At 40.2% G+C, this 21,345-nt stretch overlaps 1 protein-coding gene across 4 annotated transcripts; it reads right to left on the reverse strand.

The window, feature by feature from the left end:
- Positions 1-826: 826 nt before the first annotated feature.
- cep164 (centrosomal protein 164) lies at positions 827-21,066 on the reverse strand. Of its 4 annotated transcripts, none has more exons than XM_039684853.2 (29): positions 20,882-21,066; positions 20,365-20,476; positions 19,385-19,496; positions 17,922-18,162; positions 17,664-17,774; positions 17,491-17,556; positions 17,322-17,399; positions 16,214-16,315; positions 15,421-16,029; positions 14,078-14,134; positions 13,899-13,961; positions 13,664-13,731; positions 12,240-12,914; positions 12,019-12,105; positions 11,677-11,860; positions 11,509-11,583; positions 10,789-10,911; positions 10,538-10,681; positions 10,315-10,398; positions 10,126-10,194; positions 9,855-10,051; positions 7,989-8,129; positions 6,049-6,223; positions 4,819-4,926; positions 3,492-3,588; positions 2,792-3,010; positions 2,676-2,721; positions 2,491-2,595; positions 827-2,315 (listed from the first exon to the last, which is right to left on the reverse strand). In XM_039684853.2, exons 2-29 carry the CDS (start codon positions 20,444-20,446, stop codon positions 2,219-2,221), a joined length of 4,215 nt encoding a protein of 1,404 aa, XP_039540787.2. In that variant the 5' UTR covers positions 20,447-20,476; positions 20,882-21,066; the 3' UTR covers positions 827-2,218. The 4 variants fall into 4 exon arrangements, with proteins under 4 accessions (XP_039540787.2, XP_088977691.1, XP_088977692.1 ...); XM_089121565.1 differs by having other exon boundaries at positions 7,983-8,129; XM_089121566.1 differs by having other exon boundaries at positions 7,983-8,129; positions 20,365-20,493.
- Positions 21,067-21,345: the final 279 nt, after the last annotated feature.

Consider the following 21,345-nt stretch of genomic DNA (forward strand, 5'->3'; position numbering starts at 1 on the left):
TATCAGTCTTTGTCTCCCTCTGCTGGTACAGCACAAACACATTCAGGCTACAGGTCCTTCTAAAAAAAATTAGCATATTGTGATAAAGTTCATTATTTTCCATAATGTAATGATAAAAATTAAACGTTCATGTTTTAGATTCATTGCACACCAAATGAAATATTTCAGGTCTTTTATTGTTTTAATACTGATGATTTTGGCATACAGCTCATGAAAACCCAAAATTGAGAGAGAGAGAGAGAGAGAGAGAGAGAGAGAGAGAGAGAGAGAGAGAGAGAGAGAGAGAGAGAGAGAGAGAGAGAGAGAGAGAGAGAGAGAGAGAGAGAGAGAGAGAGAGAGAGAGAGAACACTGTAGCTAAGGAGAAAGACATAGAGCTGCACTTCTGACCTGTCCTAATTATAATGAAATTTGAGAACAATTCTTTTTCCAATTTGAAATTATTTGTGCCAACTTCAAAAAGTAGAAAACACAAGCTCAAAAAGAGGGAAGAGTCGACCAAGCAATCAAGAGACCATTTACACACACACACACAAAACTAAAAATAGATAGTGCACTTTTTGACTTTCTCAGCTTGTGTAAATCCACTTGGGGTTAAGAGTATGTATTTTTTCCCACATTAGTTTCACACGTCTAGTACAACTGTGGTTTTGTTTCATTAATACAGTTTATACTTAAAAAAATAGAAGGGAGATGTGACAACTTGCCCCATTGGTGGGTCACATTGTAATATTGTATTGTAATATTACAGATTGTCATGTACAGTTAATTTGCTAGTATCTAACATCTAAACCACAAAACATAATATTGAAGAAACTCAGACCTGCATAAAGTATTAAATTCCTTTAATTGTTTACAAAAATATTGTACAAATGAGATCTGCACACAGCTATACAAATGGAAAAGTAGACAAAGTTCCTCACAGCTCATATAAGCACTGGAGATTTCCCTGAGAAACACACGAGCGGCTCCAGAATCTCCAGCAGGTGTGTGTGTGTATGGCAAGCCGTTTTAGCTTTTATTCATTTCCAGGATATGAATTATTGATATCAACAATTAAATTGCTGATATCTGTAATTGTATATTCACTAGTGAAAGGTCACCATAGGCTGCCATTCAAAATGAATTGTTGATATCAATAATTGATTTTTTACTAGTAGAAATATCATTTTTGAAATCAATAATTACATTGTTACTAGTAAAAATGTGAATTCCTGATTTCAATAATTAAATTTTCACTAGTTGAAATGTCTATTCTTGATATCAACACTTCAATTGTTACTAGTAAAAATTACTATTTTAGATATCTGAAAATGTATTTCTGATATCAATATTATTTCAGATATCTTACTAGTAACAATTAAAATCGCCACTAGTAAAAATAGAATTATTGATATCAAAAATGAACATTGTTACTAGTAGCAATTCAATAGTGGATATCAAGAATAGACATTTCAACTAGTAACAATTGAATTCTTGATATCAAAAATAAAGGTTTTTACTAGTAATAATTGTATTTCTGATGTGTGAAATTGAAATTTCAACTAGTAAGAAATAAATTCTTGATATCAACAATTGGTTTTGAATGGTATTCACTCGTGAAAATGCAATTGTTGATATCAAGAATTTATATCCTGGAAATTAATAAAAGCTAAAACGGCTTGCCAGCGTATTGTGACATTTCACTAGTGAAAATACAATTACAGATATCAGCAATTCAATTCTTGATATCAAAAAATGGCATTGTTGATATCAAGAATTCATATCCTGCGGAGTGCGGATGATTAAAAGTTAAAACGGCTTGCCATAGTTTTAGTAATAATTGTATTTCTGATTACAATTACGATTACAAATTGGAATTTCAACTATAAAAATCAAATCTTGATATCAACAATTGATTTCTTACTAGTTGAAATTCCAATTTCACATATCAGAAATACAATTATTACTAGTAAAAACCTTTATTTTTGATATCAAGAATAGACATTTCAGCTAGTAACAATTTAATTCTTGATATCAAAAATAAAGGTTTTTACTAGTAATAATTGTATTTCTGATATGTGAAATTTCAACTAGTAAGAAATCAATTCTTGATATCAACAATTGGTTTTGAATGGCAGCATATGGTAACATTTCACTAGTGAATATACAATTGTTAAAAGAAAACGGCTTGCCATAGTGTGTGTGTGTGTGTGTGTGTGTGTGTGTATTGGCGCTGCTTCAGTAATGATGGACTTTGATCTGGTTGTTGTCGTCGAGGCTGAGCTGAACTAACCCGCCGCTGCTGGAGCCGGTCCTGAGGTTTGGGAAGAGTGGACTGAGTGTGTGACGCTCAGGAAAACAGCACGAGACACACAGAAGCTCATTCACTGAGATACACGTTCAATCCAGTATGTATGTGTGTGTGTGTGTGAGTGTGTGTGTTCAGGGGAGAAAGCCTGAGCTGAAATAAACCCGTTCTAGAGGAAAAACACCCGGCTGTGTAAGGATACATGTTGCGGTTTTTGCGTTGAGCTTCCAGCCAGCGTTTGTTTCCTTCAATCAGACCCTGCAGCCGCTGACCTTCGACCTCTGCTGATGGACGCAGACTCGACAGACTGCACACACACACAAGATAACAGCCATTTACACTGAATATCTACATGACTGTGGAAGACTGGTGTGTGTGTGAGCTCACCTTGGCGGTGTGTATCCTGAGTAGGTCATGTGAGCTCTGCTGGTTTCTGTGGAAACGGATGATGTTCAGATGATGCTGTAGGTGATGACGTGTGTGTGTGTGTGTGTGTGTCTCACCCGTCCAGCGGTTCTGCAGCGAGTCTGTGGGTCTGAGTCCGTTGGACAGCGAGGGGGAGGAGTTCACAGGCCACGCCCACGAGGGCCGGGGTGGTAGAGGTGTGGTCAGAGTGGGCGGGGCCTGTTTGTGGGTCAGTGAACCCAAAGCTCCTAACACAGAATTGAGCTGACCTGAGATCAGCTGCAGAGAGTCGGCCAGCTGCTGCACCTTCACCGGAACTGACAGACGATCACACACATTAACACAAGTCCCCAATCATGCAAATGTTCCTCATTTAGATTTGTTTCGTCTTACAACATCTTTACATGCATCCAAAACACTTTAATTTTCAATAAGGGATTCTGACCCTTTAAACCCTGCCTCTCTGAGAGCTGCTCTGCTCTGATTGGTCAGATGGCCCAGTCTGTTGTGATTGGTCATGACCAAACGCTCATTATCATTTCTAAATCTCTTCCAGTCTCAGATCAACTACAGTGTTTGAGGGCGGGGCTAAGAGACGCTGTTCAGCCAATCAAGACCACATGCTGGTTTTATGCTAATTAGTTACACACGTCCTGACGACTCGTTTCTTTTAGGAAACTTATTTTAACTTTGAAACTTTGCAGACCCTTTACAATCAAAACAGCATTATTACATACGATGTAATAATAATATAAACATAATAGGGGCACTTTGTGTGTGTGTGTGTGTGTGTGTCACCTGTTCCCTCCGGGCTGTAGATGCTGCTCATCTCTGACTCGGTGACATCAAACGTCACTTTCCGATCAGCTGACCTCTCAGCGTCCTCGCATGACACCTGACACACACACACACGCATCTCATGAAATGTACAGTATAATGCTGAATGTCACAATGTCGGCTGAATAAATCAGACAGGGCAACACACCGAATCAAACGGCGATATGGAGGAGTGTGTGTGAGTATTAAAGTGTGTCTCAGCTTCTCTACACCAACATTTCACCATTACATCTGAGAAAACTATCAGCAGATACACACACACACACACACCTCTTCATCACAACCAGGTTTGACTGTAGTAACATGTATGAAAAAACAAACACTTCAAATAAACATAAAACAAAAACTAGTCTTTGAGAATATCTAAATGTATATCCAACTACAAAACCTAATAAAAGTAAGTAATAATGTCTAAAAACAACTTTAAAGCTCCTTTATATAGGAATCTAGTGGGGAAAAAAACAGAATTTGGGTGTTAAAAATCTGATCTGATTGGGCTTTATAACGTGTGTGTGCAGACCAGTGTTGGGTTTAACTAATTATTTAGTAATTAGGGTTTAGTAGGGTTTAGTAATTAGTTACTGTAATTTAATTACTTTTCCATTGAAAATGTAAAGTAAGGGATTACTCTTCATTTACCTGTAATTACAGTTACTTCTGATGTAATTGAGGCAAATACTGTGTATGGATCAATCCGATCTCACAGCGATTCGTATGCGTTTTAAGAGGCGTCTAAATCGTACGACCGCACTCGTACTGAATTATTGTAAAATATGTATGAAAAAAGTGTGAAATGTCATGAGATCAGACATAAAACAATAGTGGGTTTAATATCAAAATGTATTGTCTGATGCTAAAAAGTATGTTTTTATAATGTAACCTTCTCCACCTTGGTCAGTTTAAGGATAATTCATGCAATTTTATAGTATTTATTTGAAAGAATTAAAACAGATTCATGTCTATCCTTGTATTATTCAGCTGGGATTTTGAAAGTAATTAGCAATTAAAAGTAATTAAATACTTTTTAGAGAGAGTAATTAGTACGGTAATCTAATTACACTGTTAAAGAGGTAATTAGTAACTAGTAATTAATTACTTTTTTAGAGTAACTTACCCAACACTGGTGCAGACTAGTGTTTATATTTGTGATGTTTTTTCAAAGGTTTGTCCTTGAACACGAGGAACATGACGATTTAGCTCAAATATGATTCTCTCAGTATAAAACACTCATGTCTATGTAATCCCCACACTAGTATAGTGTATCCAGCAGTGTGTGTGTGTGTCGTACCTCTTCAGTCAGTGAAGTTTCGAGCTGGTTCAGTTTTTCCTCTTTTTCTTTCAGTAGCGTTTGACCCTTGTGAAGCGTCTCCCTCAGCTCGGCTAGATCCCTCGCCTCCTACACACACACCAGAGATGTTCACAAGTCATTTTTTGGAAGTCCAAGTCAAGTCTCTGTCTCAAGTCTTTTGCCACAAGTCCAAGTCAAGTCTCAAGTCTTAAATTATTAGGCATTGCCTAATTAAATATGTGCGAATTTGCATATATTTAAAAAAAAAAAAACACCAAATCTGAGTAGCCTATTAGATAAAGCCAGGTTTAAAATATTTTTTTCAAAAAAAAAATATATATTTATATTTAAAAATAGATATTTATGTACATCTACTTTTGTTATCCTGTAATCAGATAGCCTTAAATAGATTCAGATAGCCTTAATCAGATAATCAGATGTAATCAGATAGCCCTAAATAGATTTTCGCCATGTTTTTAGAAAAACAATGTTATATAAGTCAAGCTAGGAATAATATATTTACAAATCCATCTGTAATAGTCTTCATAATAAAACAAGGTATAGGACTGGACAGTTTGGTGTATTAGGTTTGGTATATCGGTGCTAGTGGAGTGGAGATTTCAAGACTCAAAAAAGTCATTTTGAGAAAACGCAAAACGGGATCTAAAGATGTCCATCAGGCCAATGAGATTGCTCATTTAGAGTTAAATCCCCCCTTTTACTTTCGCGATTGGTTGCTGATTAAAAGGAAATGACCATATTTGGATCCGACAACAGTGAACTGGAGAGAGAGAGAGAGAGAGAGAGAGAGAGAGAGCTTTCTAACGGTGTCTGTGATGACGGTGCAGATCGGGATGATTTACAATGCCAACTTTTGTTGAATTTATGAGAAATCTACAGACGCAAAGTCAATGGAGACGGTTGGATAGTTTTCCCCCGGTGTGGGCGTGGCCTAAATATGCTCCAGTATGACAAAGGGCGGGGGACATGCAGCTTATCATACGCTTCCCCAACGTATGGGCCGATAAAAGAAAATAATAATACATTAAAATGAATTTAGATTTAAAAAGCGATAATTGCATGAAAACAGGTTGCTGACGAGTCTTTTGGGTCGAGTCACGAGTCAAGTCTGAAGTCAGCTGTTTGTGCGACTCGAGTCCCCATCTCTGACACACACACACATCAGGTGATAAGGACTGCAGACACGGCTCTGTCTGAACACACACTCACCTGCTGCAGGTTGTGGTAGAGCTGCTGCGTGGAGGTCCCGGGCGAGGGGTCCTTCAGACTGCTGTGAGCTGCCCGCAGCGCTGCCTGTCTGTCCGACACCTGAACGCTCTGGCGCTCCAGAAACTGCCGAGCCCTGAGGAGAGACACGCTCTCATTCCACACATACTGCCTCACACTGGGAGAGAGAGAGAGTAACACACACTTAAACCCCGTTAAAGGACATGAAAGTGGATACAGGCGATTGAGACGGAGCATAGATATCTATATAAAGGCTAGATGTCTTAAGGCGGAGTTTCTATCGTCATCACCGGCGGCCATCTTGTCACAGGCAAGCTGATGTAAGATTTGTGGTCAGCACGAACACAAAAACTCTTATCTCGTTGAAATCTTGACGGATTTACAAACGGTTTGGTTTCTTACAAACGTTATTAACGTGGCTATAATTATCTGGATGATAATTTATTTATACACTCATAAGTGTGCAGTGTCATAACTACATCTCTGACGTTCATAACAAACCAAACCGTTTGAAAATCGGTAGAAAATTGAGCAAGTTATGGTCATTTAAATAGTACATGTACCATTAACACAATGTTACGAGTGAGCGAGCTGACTGTGGCAAGATGGCCGCCAGGTGCAGACGTCGACCTCCATTGGCCAGCAGCGTGGACGACATATCTAGCCTTTATATAGATATCAATGGTTTGCTGTATTCATTGTCACATAGCAGCCTTCAGACATTAGCCATGTTTCCAACGACACGTTTTTATCCGAATTAAGTGATATCGAATGAAAAATACCTTATGGAAACAGTAAAATTCGATGAAATTTCATGAAATACGTTCGGTCTCGTCGGATTTTATCTTGATCGATATACGGCTAATGTGATAAAAGCTGATGGAAACGTTATTTCCCGAATAAATAATGAATTGCGATTAAGTTAGGCCCTTTTATGGTTGCAACGCGCCAGAAGACGAGTTCATTTCCGGCCAGTCTGTTTGCGCACACATGGCGGATGTCAACAAAGACGGATGTAACGTTAAGTGGACAAAGCAAAAAAATGCGACTTTAATTGCGAGTTAAAGTCAAATTCTAAGGGAAAAAAAATCTGTTAAAAAAAATAGTTCAATATCTCACAATTGCGACTTTATATCTCCCAATTTGCGTATTATAAAGTCAAAATTTCAAGTAGCCTCGCAATTGCTAGTTTATATCTCATAATTCTGACTTAACACGCAATTGCGACTTTATATCACGAAAGCCTGACTTTATAACCTGCAATTGCGACTTTATATTTTCTTTAGCAGAAGCAATACTCGTTTTTAAGTCAATTTGTTGTGTCAAATTATTGATTTATATGTAATAAGCAGAATAATATAAAGCGGGGCGGTTGTTATAGTAAATTCAACCCCTTCAACAGCCGCCTCGCATACATTATCCCATACATATGTCGCTATCAGCTGGCACATAAGCATTATTAGGCTTCAACTTGTGAAATATTGATCATTTGTTGGTAGATGCCGCGATCCGTTTTATCTAACAAAACTTTGATCGCAAAAGTTTGCTGGAATGTTCTTCGATTCAGTGCGAAAATGAATGGAAACACCTTAAAATCACAAAACAGCATGTGACATCATTACGTACAGGTTTTTATTCGCTTTAAAGCCGTTGGATGGAAACACACTTTCACCAGCTTTATTCGCATGTGTTTTTTTTTTAACGAACTTCAGATAATTCGATTGACAAGTGGATGGAAACATGGCTATTGTTTTGTTCTTGTTATCAGTCAGAAAGGAGGCAGCTTCACACAACACAGAGTCCGTGGAGACGGGTGTGTGTGTGTGTGTGTGGTTCTTAGATTATGACACGTGTCGCTCTGTCTCAGGAGTGAGTGAGAATCAGGAGCACTAGATGGGCAGCTCTCTAGGACTCACACGTACTCGTCTACGCTGTTGTCGCTGGCGTCTCCTGAGCGCAGCGCTGAGGCTTCGAGGTCCTCCAAGCGCAGGCCGCTCTCGCTCTTCCTCCTGCTCTTCTTCTGCTGGTCTTCTCTCGCCGATCTGCTGCTCTGCTCCAGCTCGCTGCACACACACACACACACACAGTCTGTCTCTGCCTCACCACCTTAGCTCGTTTAGTTTAGGACACTAAATAAGGCAATATTATTGATTTGACTGCAGTGACACTACTGGACGAGAACACAGTATGAACACTTGAGCTGAAAAATTACACGATTGTCTTAGAGATGATCATCGATGAAACACAATATTTCATATTTTATTCATGTTTGCACCATTGACACTATTATTGAACTGAAATAAATCAACATTGATTGAGTGTGTATGTGTGCGAGTGTGTCTACAGTCAGTGTGTGTGGGTGTGTGTGTGAGTGAGTGAGTGAGTTTATGAGTGAGTGATTGAGTGAGTGATTGAGTATAAGAGTGAGTGAGTGAGTATATGAGTGAGTATATGATTGAGTATATGAGTGAGTGAGTATATGAGTGAGTGAGTATATGAGTGAGTATATGAGTGAGTATATGAGTGATTGAGTATATGAGTGAGTATATGAGTATATGAGTGAGTGAGTATATGAGTGAGTGAGTATATGAGTGAGTATATGAGTGAATATATGAGTGAGTATATGAGTGATTGAGTATATGAGTGAGTATATGAGTATATGAGTGAGTGAGTATATGAGTGAGTATATGCGTATATGAGGGAGTATATGATTGAGTATATGAGTGAGTATATGAGTGATTGAGTATATGAGTGAGTATATGAGTGAGTATATGCGTATATGAGTGAGTATATAAGTGAGTATATGAGTGATTGAGTATATGAGTGAGTATATGAGTGATTGAGTATATGAGTGAGTATATGAGTGATTGAGTATATGAGTGAGTATATGAGTGAGTATATGCGTATATGAGTGAGTATATAAGTGAGTATATGAGTGATTGAGTATATGAGTGAGTATATGAGTGATTGAGTATATGAGTGAGTATATGCGTATATGAGTGAGTATATGATTGAGTATATGAGTGAGTATATGAGTGATTGAGTATATGAGTGAGTATATGAGTGAGTATATGCGTATATGAGTGAGTATATAAGTGAGTATATGAGTGATTGAGTATATGAGTGAGTATATGAGTGAGTATATGCGTATATGAGTGAGTATATGATTGAGTATATGAGTGAGTGAGTATATGAGTGAGTATATGAGTGAGTATATGAGTGAGTATATGAGTGAGTATATGCGTGATTGAGTATATGAGTGAGTATATGAGTGAGTATATGCGTATATGAGTGAGTATATGAGTGAGTATATGATTGAGTATATGAGTGAGTGAGTATATGAGTGAGTATATGAGTGAGTATATGAGTGAGTATATGAGTGAGTATATGAGTGAGTATATGAGTGAGTGAGTATATGAGTGAATGAGTATATGAGTGAGTGAGTATATGAGTGAGTGAGTGAGTGAGTATATGAGTGAGTGAGTGAGTGAGTACATGAGTGAGTGAGTACATGAGTGAGTGAGTATATGAGTGAGTGAGTATATGAGTGAGTGAGTGAGTGAGTATATGAGTGAGTGAGTGAGTACATGAGTGAGTGAGTATATGAGTGAGTGAGTATATGAGTGAGTGAGTGAGTACATGAGTGAGTGAGTATATGAGTGAGTATATGAGTGAGTGAGTGAGTGAGTATATGAGTGAGTGAGTGAGTGAGTACATGAGTGAGTGAGTATATGAGTGAGTATATGATTGAGTATATGAGTGAGTGAGTGAGTGAGTGAGTGAGTTACCTGACTCTGGAGCTGAGCTGTTCACATCTGTCCTGCAGGAGTGTGACCCTCGTCTCCAGCTGTTGTCTCTCCTCCATCATCCTGCTGTTCTCCTCTCTCTGTCTCTCCCTCTCCTGTCTCTCTCGCTGAAGATCTGCCCTCATCCGCTGCAGCTCCTCACGAAGCTCGTCCCGCTCCTTCAGCAGCCTAGGGAGAGACTGCACACACACACACACATTCATACACACTCCTGATTGTATCAGACAGCACTGTCACACACACAGACACACACCTCTAATCCTCTCTGAATATCCTCCTCTTCCTCACACAGCTGCTGTCTGCTCTTCTTCAACTCTGACGCCTGGTGATCATCAGTAAACGGCACTGTTAGTGTTCTAGTAAAACTACGATGAACAACTCATGTGTGAAGTAAACTACATGAACAAACTAACATAATGCATAAAAACACACTGTTCTGAACCTTTGACTGAAGTTCTGCCTCTCGAGTTTGAAGTTCTTTGGTTTGTACTTCCAGCTTCTCCATCCACTCCTGTAACGCTGTCTCCTACACACACACACACACACACACAGTGGATGGAAACATGGCTAGTGTGTTTATCATTCATCATCTGGAGAAACATCACTCTGAACGTGATTACAGTGATATTGTTTCTCTGTGCCATGAGTGTGTGTGTTGTGCTGACCTTCAGTGAGTGTGTCCTGCGCATCTCCTGCAGTTGTGTGTCCAGCGTGTGCTGTAGTTTGTGTAGTTGTGTTGTGTGTGTAGACATCATAGTGTCTCTCTCCTCCTGAAGAGAGTTCAATAGACGCTCTCTCTCCCTGCTCTCCTACACACACACACACACACACACACACACAACAGCCGGTGAGTGGATGAGACGACACACTCAGCAATGATAATAACACTTGTCTGATGTGTGTGTGTGTGTTGTACCCGCTCCAGGTGTGTTTCTCTGAGGTTCTGTAGTTCATGTCGATGTTCCTCTTTCAGTTGTTCTAGTTTCTTCCTGTGATCTCTCTCAACTTCCTCACGAACTTCTTGCAGGACATCTGTGAGCTAAAACACACACACACTAACACACATTAAAACACTCCAGCTACTGCTGCAGAATTCCATTCATATAACACTGCAGAAGACGTAGGTTATTTATCGTGACATACAGTATATCAGGGTGTAACAGCTGAAAATAATAAATGGTGTGCACCAGTTGTTGATTGGATGTGGGCGTGGCTCTCAAAAGTGTACGCAGATGAACGTGAGTGAGTGAGTGAGTGAGTGAGTGAGTGAGTATATGAGTGATTGATGGAGTATATGAGTGAGTATATGAGTGAGTGAGTATATGAGTATAAGAGTGTGTGAGTGCTGTATATGCGTGAGTGAGTGTATAAGTGAGTATATGAGTGAGTATATGAGTGAGTATATGAGTGAGTGTATGAGTGAGTGAGTGAGTATATGAGTGAGTGAGTGAGTGAGTGAGTGAGAGTGAGTATGTGTGTGTGTGTGTGTGTGTGTGTGTGTGTGTGTGAGTGAGTGAATGAGTATATGAGTGAGTGTCTGTGTGAGTGAGTGTTTGTGTGTGTGAGTGAGTGTTTGTGTGTGTGTGTGTGTGTGTGTGTGTGTGTGTGTGTGAGTGAGTGAGTGAGTGTGTTGTACTTCTCTCTGGTACTCGGCTAACGGTTGTTCTGGTCGTGGACTCCTTGAATTCTTCAGAGAGTCGCTCAGTTTAGCCTGACAAAAAACAACGGAGCGTTAATCACAAACACACACATTTGTTTCACTATATCAGTGTGAAAATTGCATAGACTTCAAACACACACACACCTGTGTTCTGATGGAGGTCAGTTGCTCCTCCTTCTTGTCCTGTAGCTGACTCCTCTCTGCCTGGAGCTCCTCCTCTAACTCCTCCCTCAGGCGCTCAAGACCCCGCCTCTTCTGAGTCTCCGCCCTCTCCTGCTCCGCCTCCAGCTCTGAGCGCAGCTCCTGGAGTCTCACCTCGTTCTCAGATCTTCACACACACGAGACGGTCTTTGTGAGTGCTGATGTGTGTGGGCGTGTGTATTACCTGAGCTGTTGTATTTGTGTGTGTGTGCTGATGTTGATATAGTGTTTCTGTGTGTCTTGATGTTGATATAGTGTGTGTCTGTTTTATGTATATAAGGGTACCTTAGCTTTTGAAGTTGTGTGTGCATGTCATTGTTTAATCGCTCCTCCTCATCTCGTCTGTTTTTAAGTATCTGTTCCTTCAAAACCCTAAAACACACACACACACACACACGATGACGTGAGTTGACATGAACTTGGAAAGTTTTGGTGCCAAACTGCTCATGATTTGTTGGCACACACACTTCTATAGCACAGGGACCCACAATGCAGCAGTCACTGACCTCAGCTGCTCGGCGCTCTCCTCCTTCATCCGGCGCTCCTCGTCTTCCTCATCCTTCATCAGCGCTTGTCTGAGCAGCTGCAGTCGTAGTCTGTTCTTCTCCTCTTCATCACACTTGTGCTGTTCTTCATCCTCCTGAGCTTCTCTTCTCTTCTCCTCCTCCATCAATCTGTTCTTCTCCTCCTCCATCCGTCTGTTCTTCTCCTCCTCCATCCGTCTGTTCTTCTCCTCCTCCATCCGTCTGTTCTTCTCCTCCTCCATCCGTCTGTTCTTCTCCTCCTCCATCCGTCTGTTCTTCTCCTCCTCCATCAATCTGTTCTTCTCCTCCTCCATCCGTCTGTTCTTCTCCTCCTCCATCAATCTGTTCTTCTCCTCCTCCATCAATCTGTTCTTCTCCTCCTCCATCCATCTGTTCTTCTCCTCCTCCATCAATCTGTTCTTCTCCTCCTCCATCCGTCTGTTCTTCTCCTCCTCCATCCGTCTGTTCTTCTCCTCCTCTATCCGTCTTCTCTCCTCTTCATCACGCTCACGCTGCTCTTCATCCTCCTGAGCTTCTCGTCTCTTCTCCTGATCACTGGTGTGGGTTCGGCCGCGGGCCGTCGGCGGTCTCTGGTCATGTGATGCTCTGCTGATGTCATCAGCAGGCGAGGAGAGGTCGGACTGGGACTGCAGACGCCTGAGATTAGACACACATTAATCCCAGGGAGAACATTCGGTAACACTGTACAATAAGGATGGGGAAAGATTAATCGCGATTAATCGCATCCAAAATAAAAGTTTGTGTTTACGTAATATTTGTGTGTGTGGTGTGTATAATTATTTTGTATATATAAATAAACACACATGCATGTATACATTTAAGAAATATTTGCATGTATATACTTTATATATATTTATACATATTTAATATTATGTATAAATTTAAATATTTGATATATTAAGAACACATTTTTCTTAAATATATACATGCATGTGTGGCAACACTTTACAATAAGGTTCAGTAGTTAACATTAGTTAACATGTACTAAGAATGAACAATACTTCTTCAGCATTTATTAATCTTAGTTAATATTAATTCCAACATTTACAAATACGTTATTAAAATCAAAGGTTATATTAGTTAACATTAGTTAATGCACTGTGAACTAACATGAACGCACAATGAACAGCTGTATTTATATTAACTAACATGAACAAAGATTAACAAACACTGTAACTAATGCATTGCTCATCGTTAGTTCATGTTAGTTAATGCATTTACTAATGTTAACTAATGAACCTTATTGTAAAGTGTTACCGCATGTGTTAGTATTTATATATACAAAATAATTATACACACCACACACACATATATCATGTAAACAAAAACTTTTGGGTTTGTGATGATAATTCACTCGCGAGTCATATCATCATCATCATCCTCACCTGTCTGCAGAGACAGAGACGTCCACGCAGCTGTCCACGTCTCCCTCTCCCTCCTCTTCCTTCCTGTCCTGAGAGACACACACACACACACACACACACAGAGAGAGACAGAATGAGCCTTTAAACCTGTAGAGGTGTGTTTGTGAGAGTGCGTGAGTAATTGAGTGAGTGAGTGTGTGAGTGTGAGCAAGAGTGTATGAGTCAATGTGTGTGAGTGCGAGTGTGTGTGTGTTACCACAGCAGGCGTCAGATCCAGCAGATCAAACACATTCTCTGAGAGTTTGGGGTGAAAGCCAGCCTGAGGAAAAACATGAAGAGTGAAATTATGCGACACACACACAATCCAGACATGTCTGTTAAATGCATGAATGTAAATAAATGTGTGTGTGTGTGTGTGTGTTGATGAAGTCACACCTGCACATCATTGGCGGATGAGAGCGACGCCGCTGCTACTTCACCAGCTTCAGATTCCTGTCACGGCACAGGATATGACATCACACACTCGTATTAATACACTGATAACACACACACACAAAGCAGTGAGCCAGTGTGGGAGAGGAGGATGCTGGCAGTTTCAGAGAGGAGCTCTGATTGGCTCATGAATAATGAGATGAGACACACATCAAACTATGTTCCTCAAGGGAGCTTTTAGTGTGTGATGTCACATGACTGTGTTGAGACACGCCTCCTCCCTGCAGCTCTGCACGCTGAGACACAGACACTGAACAATGTTACAGAAAGAAACGAACGAATCACTGAACGAACAAACAAATCAATGAATTTAGACACAAACACTGAACAAAGCAACAGAACGAACAAACGAATCAATAAATGAATGAAGACACAAACACTGAACAAATGCTACAGAACGAACAAACAAATCAATGAACGAATGAATCACTGAATAAATTAAAGCCTTGGAAACGATTGGAACTCCTGAATTCAATGATTTGGAGGGTGTACTAATACTTTTGGCAATATAGTGTAGGTAAGTAATACCACACAAGCAAGAATGCTGCATGAAAGCAAATTATATTGATATAATATAGGGGCGGGGCATGTGAGATGGGTGGGGTTTGTTTGCATGGGTGGGGCATGTGACATGGGTGGGGTTTGTGTGCAGGGGCGGGGCATGTGAGATGGGTGGGGTTTGTTTGCATGGGTGGGGCATGTGACATGGGTGGGGTTTGTGTGCAGGGGCGGGGCATGTGATATGGGTGGGGTTTGTTTTCATGGGCGGGGCATGTGAGATGGCTGGGGTTTGTGTGCAGGGGCGGGGCGTGTGAATGGGTGGGGTTTGTTTGCAGGGGCGGGGCATGTGAGATGGGTGGGGTTTGTTTGCAGGGTCAGGGCATGAAAGATGGGTGGGGTTTGTTTGCAGGGGCGGGGCATGTGATATGGGTGGGGTTTGTTTTCATGGGCGGGGCATGTGAGATGGCTGGGGTTTGTGTGCAGGGGCGGGGCGTGTGAATGGGTGGGGTTTGTTTGCAGGGGCGGGGCATGTGAGATGGGTGGGGTTTGTTTGCAGGGTCAGGGCATGAAAGATGGGTGGGGTTTGTTTGCAGGGGCGGGGCATGTGATATGGGTGGGGTTTGTTTGCAGGGGCAGGGTCTATGAGATGGGTGGGGTTTATTTGCAGTGGGTGGGCCATGTGAGATGGGTGGGGTTTGTGTGCAGGGGCGGGGCATGTCAGATGGGTGGGGTTTGTGTGTGAGATGGGTGGGGTTTGTGTGCAGGGGCGGAGCACTGAGTCCTACCTCACTGCACACTGGATTCCACTGAGGCACAAACTTCCCTGTTTTAAAGTGTGTCATTTGAGGGCTGTCCTTCTGAAAGCGTTCGATCTCCTCGCCGTCTCTGTCGCTCTGAGCGTCGCTGATCCCACGTCCTTCACTCTCTCTCTGCTCTTCTTTATGCTCATCTTCCTCAGTTCCCCCGTGTTCTGAAAGCTTCTCTTCCTCTCTCTCTACCTCTTCCTCACTGCTGATCTCGCCTCTCTCCTGCCTCTGTTCTTTTCCTTTTTCTACTGGAGGGCTGTCCGTCTGAAAGCGCTCGATTTCCTCGCTGTCTCTGTCGTGTTCATGTTCCTCTCTTTCACTGCGCTCTTCCTCCTCCTCACTTCGCTCTGCCTGTACGCCGCTGTCTTTCTCCTGTTCTTCTCTAGGCTTGTCTTCATCATCTTCACTCTCCGTCTGATCTCTCTGCTCTTCGGTTCTCTCCTCGGTCTGGCTGAATCTCTCGATCTCTTCATCGGACTGTTTCTCCTCCTGCTGCGCACCGTCACTCATGCCTTCGTCTGCAGCAGCGTCTGAGGTCAAAGGGCATGAAGCGGCTGTGGAGGGGAGGAGACGTCCACGCAACGAGTCCTTACAGTGGAGGGATGGATTAGAGACACACAGACAGACACACACAGACAGACAGAGAGACAGACGGGCTGTGAGGTCACATGCAAACGGCTCAAACAAACAGCCGTATTTTAACAAAGACACACAGATAAAATGCAGACAGAGACAGATAGACACACACACACACACAGAGGCAGACAGGTACCTCTGAAGGCGGCTCTGGACTGTGATCCCTCGATAAGGCCAAATCCTGTAGTTCAGGTTCTGTTCTTTCTTCAGGAGGAACCGTCCCACTGACCTCACTGTCCTGAAACACACACACACACACACGTTTACTAATCCGTCTAAACTTTGCATAGACTTTTATTCTATAATACTATAACACACACACTAACTAGGGGTGTAAGGATACCCTAATGTCACGATTCGATACATTTCACGATCCTGAACTCACGATACGATATTATTGCGATGCTCCACGTCATATGATAAAAGGTTAACAAAAAATGTACTGTTGATTAAAATTATACATTTGGTGGATGTAAATGAATAGGATTGGATTTGGTGCTGAAACCCAAAGCACACGACAATAGAGATGCCAGAATAACAATATCCATGATTCTGAGGCTGAAAATACTGAATTATTTTAGACAAATCTACTTGCTGTCACTGACAAGATATATTTAAAATAATCTAGGCCACTTTTTACTGGTAACATGACATTAGGCATTATCAGGACCCACAATATTCCCCCATTGCATTATTATACATTATATTCAACATTATATATACCGTAACCGTAGTAGTTCTGATAGTAAAACTATCTCACATTTTGTAGATATTTGTGAAGGAAAACGAGACAAAAATACTGAGAAAAAAAAAAAAAAAATAGGGCTGTCAAACGACTAATCGCGATTAATCGCATCCAAAATAAAAGTTTGTGTTTACATAATATATGTGGGTGCACTGTGTATAATTATATAAATACACACGCATCCAAGTATATTTAAGAAAAAAATATTATTTATATAAAAAATATTTATATTTATATATAATATAAATTATATATAAATCTATAAACAGTATATACATGAAAATATTTCTTAAATGTATACAAGCATGTGTGTGTATCTCTATATATAAAATAATTACCCACATATATCTTGTAAACACAAACTTTTATTTTGGATGTGATTAATCGCGATTAATCGTTTGAAAGCCCTATAATAAAAATCACTGTAGTTCAGCAGTTTAGTATTCTAACATGTGAAGTGTTGATCTCCAGCAGGATGTGATGCGTTCGTGGTGTTCACCTCATACTGCAGTCCCGCTCCCAGAGCATCCAGATCCAGGTGGAGGTTCTTCAGCAGTCCCACTGAATCTCGCGGCCTCTAAACACACACACACACACACACAACAGATCACAGCTAGCGTTCAGTGCATCATCATGTATTAGCGTTCAGGTGTGTGTTTGAGATTCACCTCTTCCTCTGAGATCTCCTCGTCTTCCTCAGCACTTCTGAAAGCAGCGGAGCTTGACACGGCAGACTGAAGCACACCAGTGACAAAAACACATTTAATATTCATAAATCATAACTAAACTTATTCAGAAGCTCCATTAATGAAGCACACATGAGAAGTTCGAGGTTTTTTACCCCTAGAGAGGTTTTGAGCGGCTGGAGTCCAGATGAGACGCCCAGAGACCCTCTGAGAGGAGCGACAGGAGCCTCAGACAGACCCCGCAGAGGAGCGAGAGGAGCCAACATCTGACACACACACACACATGAATGATTTCTGAAGGATCATGTGACACTGAATACCATATGTTTGCATGTTTCTGGTATTTTTATGCTTTAGTACAGACAAAAACATACATACAGCACCTTTAAAGTGTTTTTCTGAAATGAACTCACCCCTGGAGCTCTGACTCCCTCCGGCTCTTTCTTCTTCTCCTTCTTCTTCTTGTCTTTCTTCTTCTTCTTCTCCTTGTCCTTCCCCACGGTAGCGTTGGCCGCGGGCGGAGCGGCTCTGCTGTGTTGTGTGCGCTCGCGCTCCTGCACCACTAGCTGGCGATACTGCTCGTCACAGGGGTGATCCCACGTGGACTGACCCGTGGAGAAGTTGAAGTAGTACACTTCACCGGTGATGTCCTGACTGAACACACACACACACACACTTTCTGTCTCTGCGTTTACATTGGCACAAAAAATCCAATCTTTTACTCACATCTGACACGGATCGGAATTTGTTGCACACTTATAAACACAAAAATCCACACGAGAACCGGTTTATTATCATCTGATCTCTCAGTACACTTACAAATGTGTTTTTAAATCAAATTCATATCCGATATCTGGACTAGAGCCAGACCGATATTATCGGCCGATATTAGGCATTTTCCATAATATCGGTATCGGCAGTTATAATGGCCGATAAATTAATATTTAAAAAATAAAATAAAAACAGACGAAACACGTTTAATAATCTCTCCTTGGCCTGTTATATTGAAAATGAATGTTTTACAATTTGCAGTATGATGTTATCTATTGCTAAATTACGGCTAATCATAGACTAGCTAACCACAAAGCTAGCTAACGCCGCTATCATCAGTGGAAGACCGCTAACGTTAACATTATTGAGCTCGGAAACCACAATGAACTTTTTCTGCTTAAATAAAGTAATGATTACTGTATTTATAACTAGCGTATCTCTAGTTACAGTCCCTGCATTGTAAAATGTAAGTTATACTTGCGAGGAGTGAACATTTAGACATAGAGAAAAAGTATCAAACGTATCTCGTGCAGAAAAGTTAGCTTTCCTTTTGTGAAATCCAACAATATTTAATACAAAAAAATATCGTCCGATATATTAGATTTTAAAACCCAAAAATATTTGTATCGGTATCGGCCTTCAAAATCCTTTATCGGTCGGGCTCTAATCTGGACATTCGACCTACGTATAAACCATAGACTCTAAAAAAAAACATTCATTTTCCAAGCTCACAGCTTTTTATCAAGGAACTTTAGATTTATTTTTGTAAAGAAAAGAAATTGCGCGAACACAGAAACAAACACTACTGAAACCCATTTCATACACAGCTCCGTTTTCTTACTGCATGTCAATATTTGACTTCTCCTAAGACATATTAAGATGAATATCACAGGTAAAGTTCACACTGCGGATTAATAATAATAAAAAAACATCAGAAATCCAGATAGTCTCAAGAGCTATAAAAGAGCAACGGAATTAAAACTATTAATAATGTACGTAGCCTTTACATTATTTGAATACGTTCCTCTGAAACCCCAGATGGACGGCACTGAAGGTTTATCAGTATGTGTATCAGTGTGTGTGTTCTCACGGAAGTGTGTGTTACCATGGTTTCCACTCGTCGGGCAGCGGCGCCACCATCCCCTCTCTGGCCAACCACAGCAGCTCCGGCTCCCGCAGAGGGTCGATGCCGATCTCGACGGCGTACTCGTGGATCTCTGACACAAACACACACAGTCGCCATCAAATCAAAAACTGACAATTTGTGAATTTTTATGGAAAATTGCAGTGTTTAATATAAATTATTTATCGGTTTCATGTGGATCATAATCTTGATTAATCAAAATAATTTTAATATAGTAATAACTAATCTAGTTATCGTTATAGTTATCAGTCTTGGTGTGAACAGGCTTTTAACCTGTTTAATATTTAATAAATTAATATTAGGCTAATTAATAAATATATGTCAGGATCAATAACGTGTCAAATTTGAATTTCAAAAGAAACAAGAAACTATATACATAAAGAACATGAAGTTCTACTGTAGACATTCATCTACTATAACGATATAACTTTGACATTGTTATATTTAGTCAGTTATATCATTAGACTAACGATATAACGTTGACTTACAATATAACACTGACTGACTAACAATGACGTTATAAGTTATATACGTACACAATGTTATAACGTTGACTATAACGACGACTAAAATAATATAGTTTTGACAAATTATATAATGGACTATAACGTTGACTGTAACAATGACAAACAAAATAATATTGACTATGACATAACGTTGACTAACGATGTAAAGATGAGGATAAAAAAAGTATTTTTTTATATTTTCTTTTAGATTTGATTTACAGAATTCATTTCAGTTTAAGTTAACCCTGTTCAAGACTGTATGACAGTAATGAGAATTATAGACAAACTCCACCCAGAAAGATGTGCATTTGTCCTTTAAATTGCCATGCAAATAATGTCACAATTCAAAAAGCCAGATGCTGTATTACGTACGGCAATCAGAACATTCACTCAATGCCAACAATCATTGCGTTTAGTTTATAATAGTTTAATAACCTTGCTCAGAAGGGATGTAGTTTTCATCATAGTCTTCCTCCAGCACCAGCTGATCTCCGATGCGCAGTCCCGTGGTCGCCATGGTGACGGCGGCGTGACAGGAGCGCGCGCACTGGGGCGGGAACGGGCCTTGAATTAATCTCACTAAATTACTTCAAATTAAAACTTTAGAAAACACAGCACGTTCCTCAAATAGCATTTACTTACTGTTGCATTTTTTGCTTAGTAAATAAACACTTCATAGCATCAACATATGCGTTTACAACAGAAAACCGGTTAAATCGATGCTTTGTTAATAAACATACAAACGCAGATATGAACAGGGCTTTAGTTGTACAATAGTATGTCTAACAAAAATACATGCAACGCTAACAGAGTACAATAAACGACTAACGTTAAATAAAGAGTAGATTATCAGTAAATACTCTGCGGAAGTTAAAACAACGAGAATAACGAACATTAACGTTAATACAATCATTCCAATAATAATTGATAACGCGATTAGTTTAATCCTCACCTGTTCTCTAACACTACACCCTCAGTTCTGCAGTGTTTTTAAAACATCTTGTGATTGTACAGCTCTGATGCTTTATGTCTGATATTGAGTATTTCGGAGGGGTTTTTTTTATTATTTCAAACAGAAAGTTTAAAATCCAAAGCGCCTCGTCTCCATCACAGCAACCAGAAAGGAACATGGCGGCCGCAGGAGCTGCACTTCAAAATAAAAGCCCTCGACAACGATAAATATTTCCAGTTAAAAAAAAAAAATTAATGCCATAAATGTACACAAACACACACACACACATATATATATAGAGTAATTCAAAATAAAGCCCTCAACAACAATACATATTAAAGTGACAAATTTATAATGTAATTATTATTTTATCATTTCTTTGCGCTCATTCTCATATATTTATACACACCGTAGTAGTCAACATTTAAAGTAGATCCAAATCTTTTATCAAAGTTATTCATGAG

This window comes from Pimephales promelas, chromosome 16 (assembly GCF_988280905.1).
Source record: "Pimephales promelas chromosome 16, fPimPro1.hap1.1, whole genome shotgun sequence".
NCBI lineage: Eukaryota > Metazoa > Chordata > Actinopteri > Cypriniformes > Leuciscidae > Pimephales > Pimephales promelas.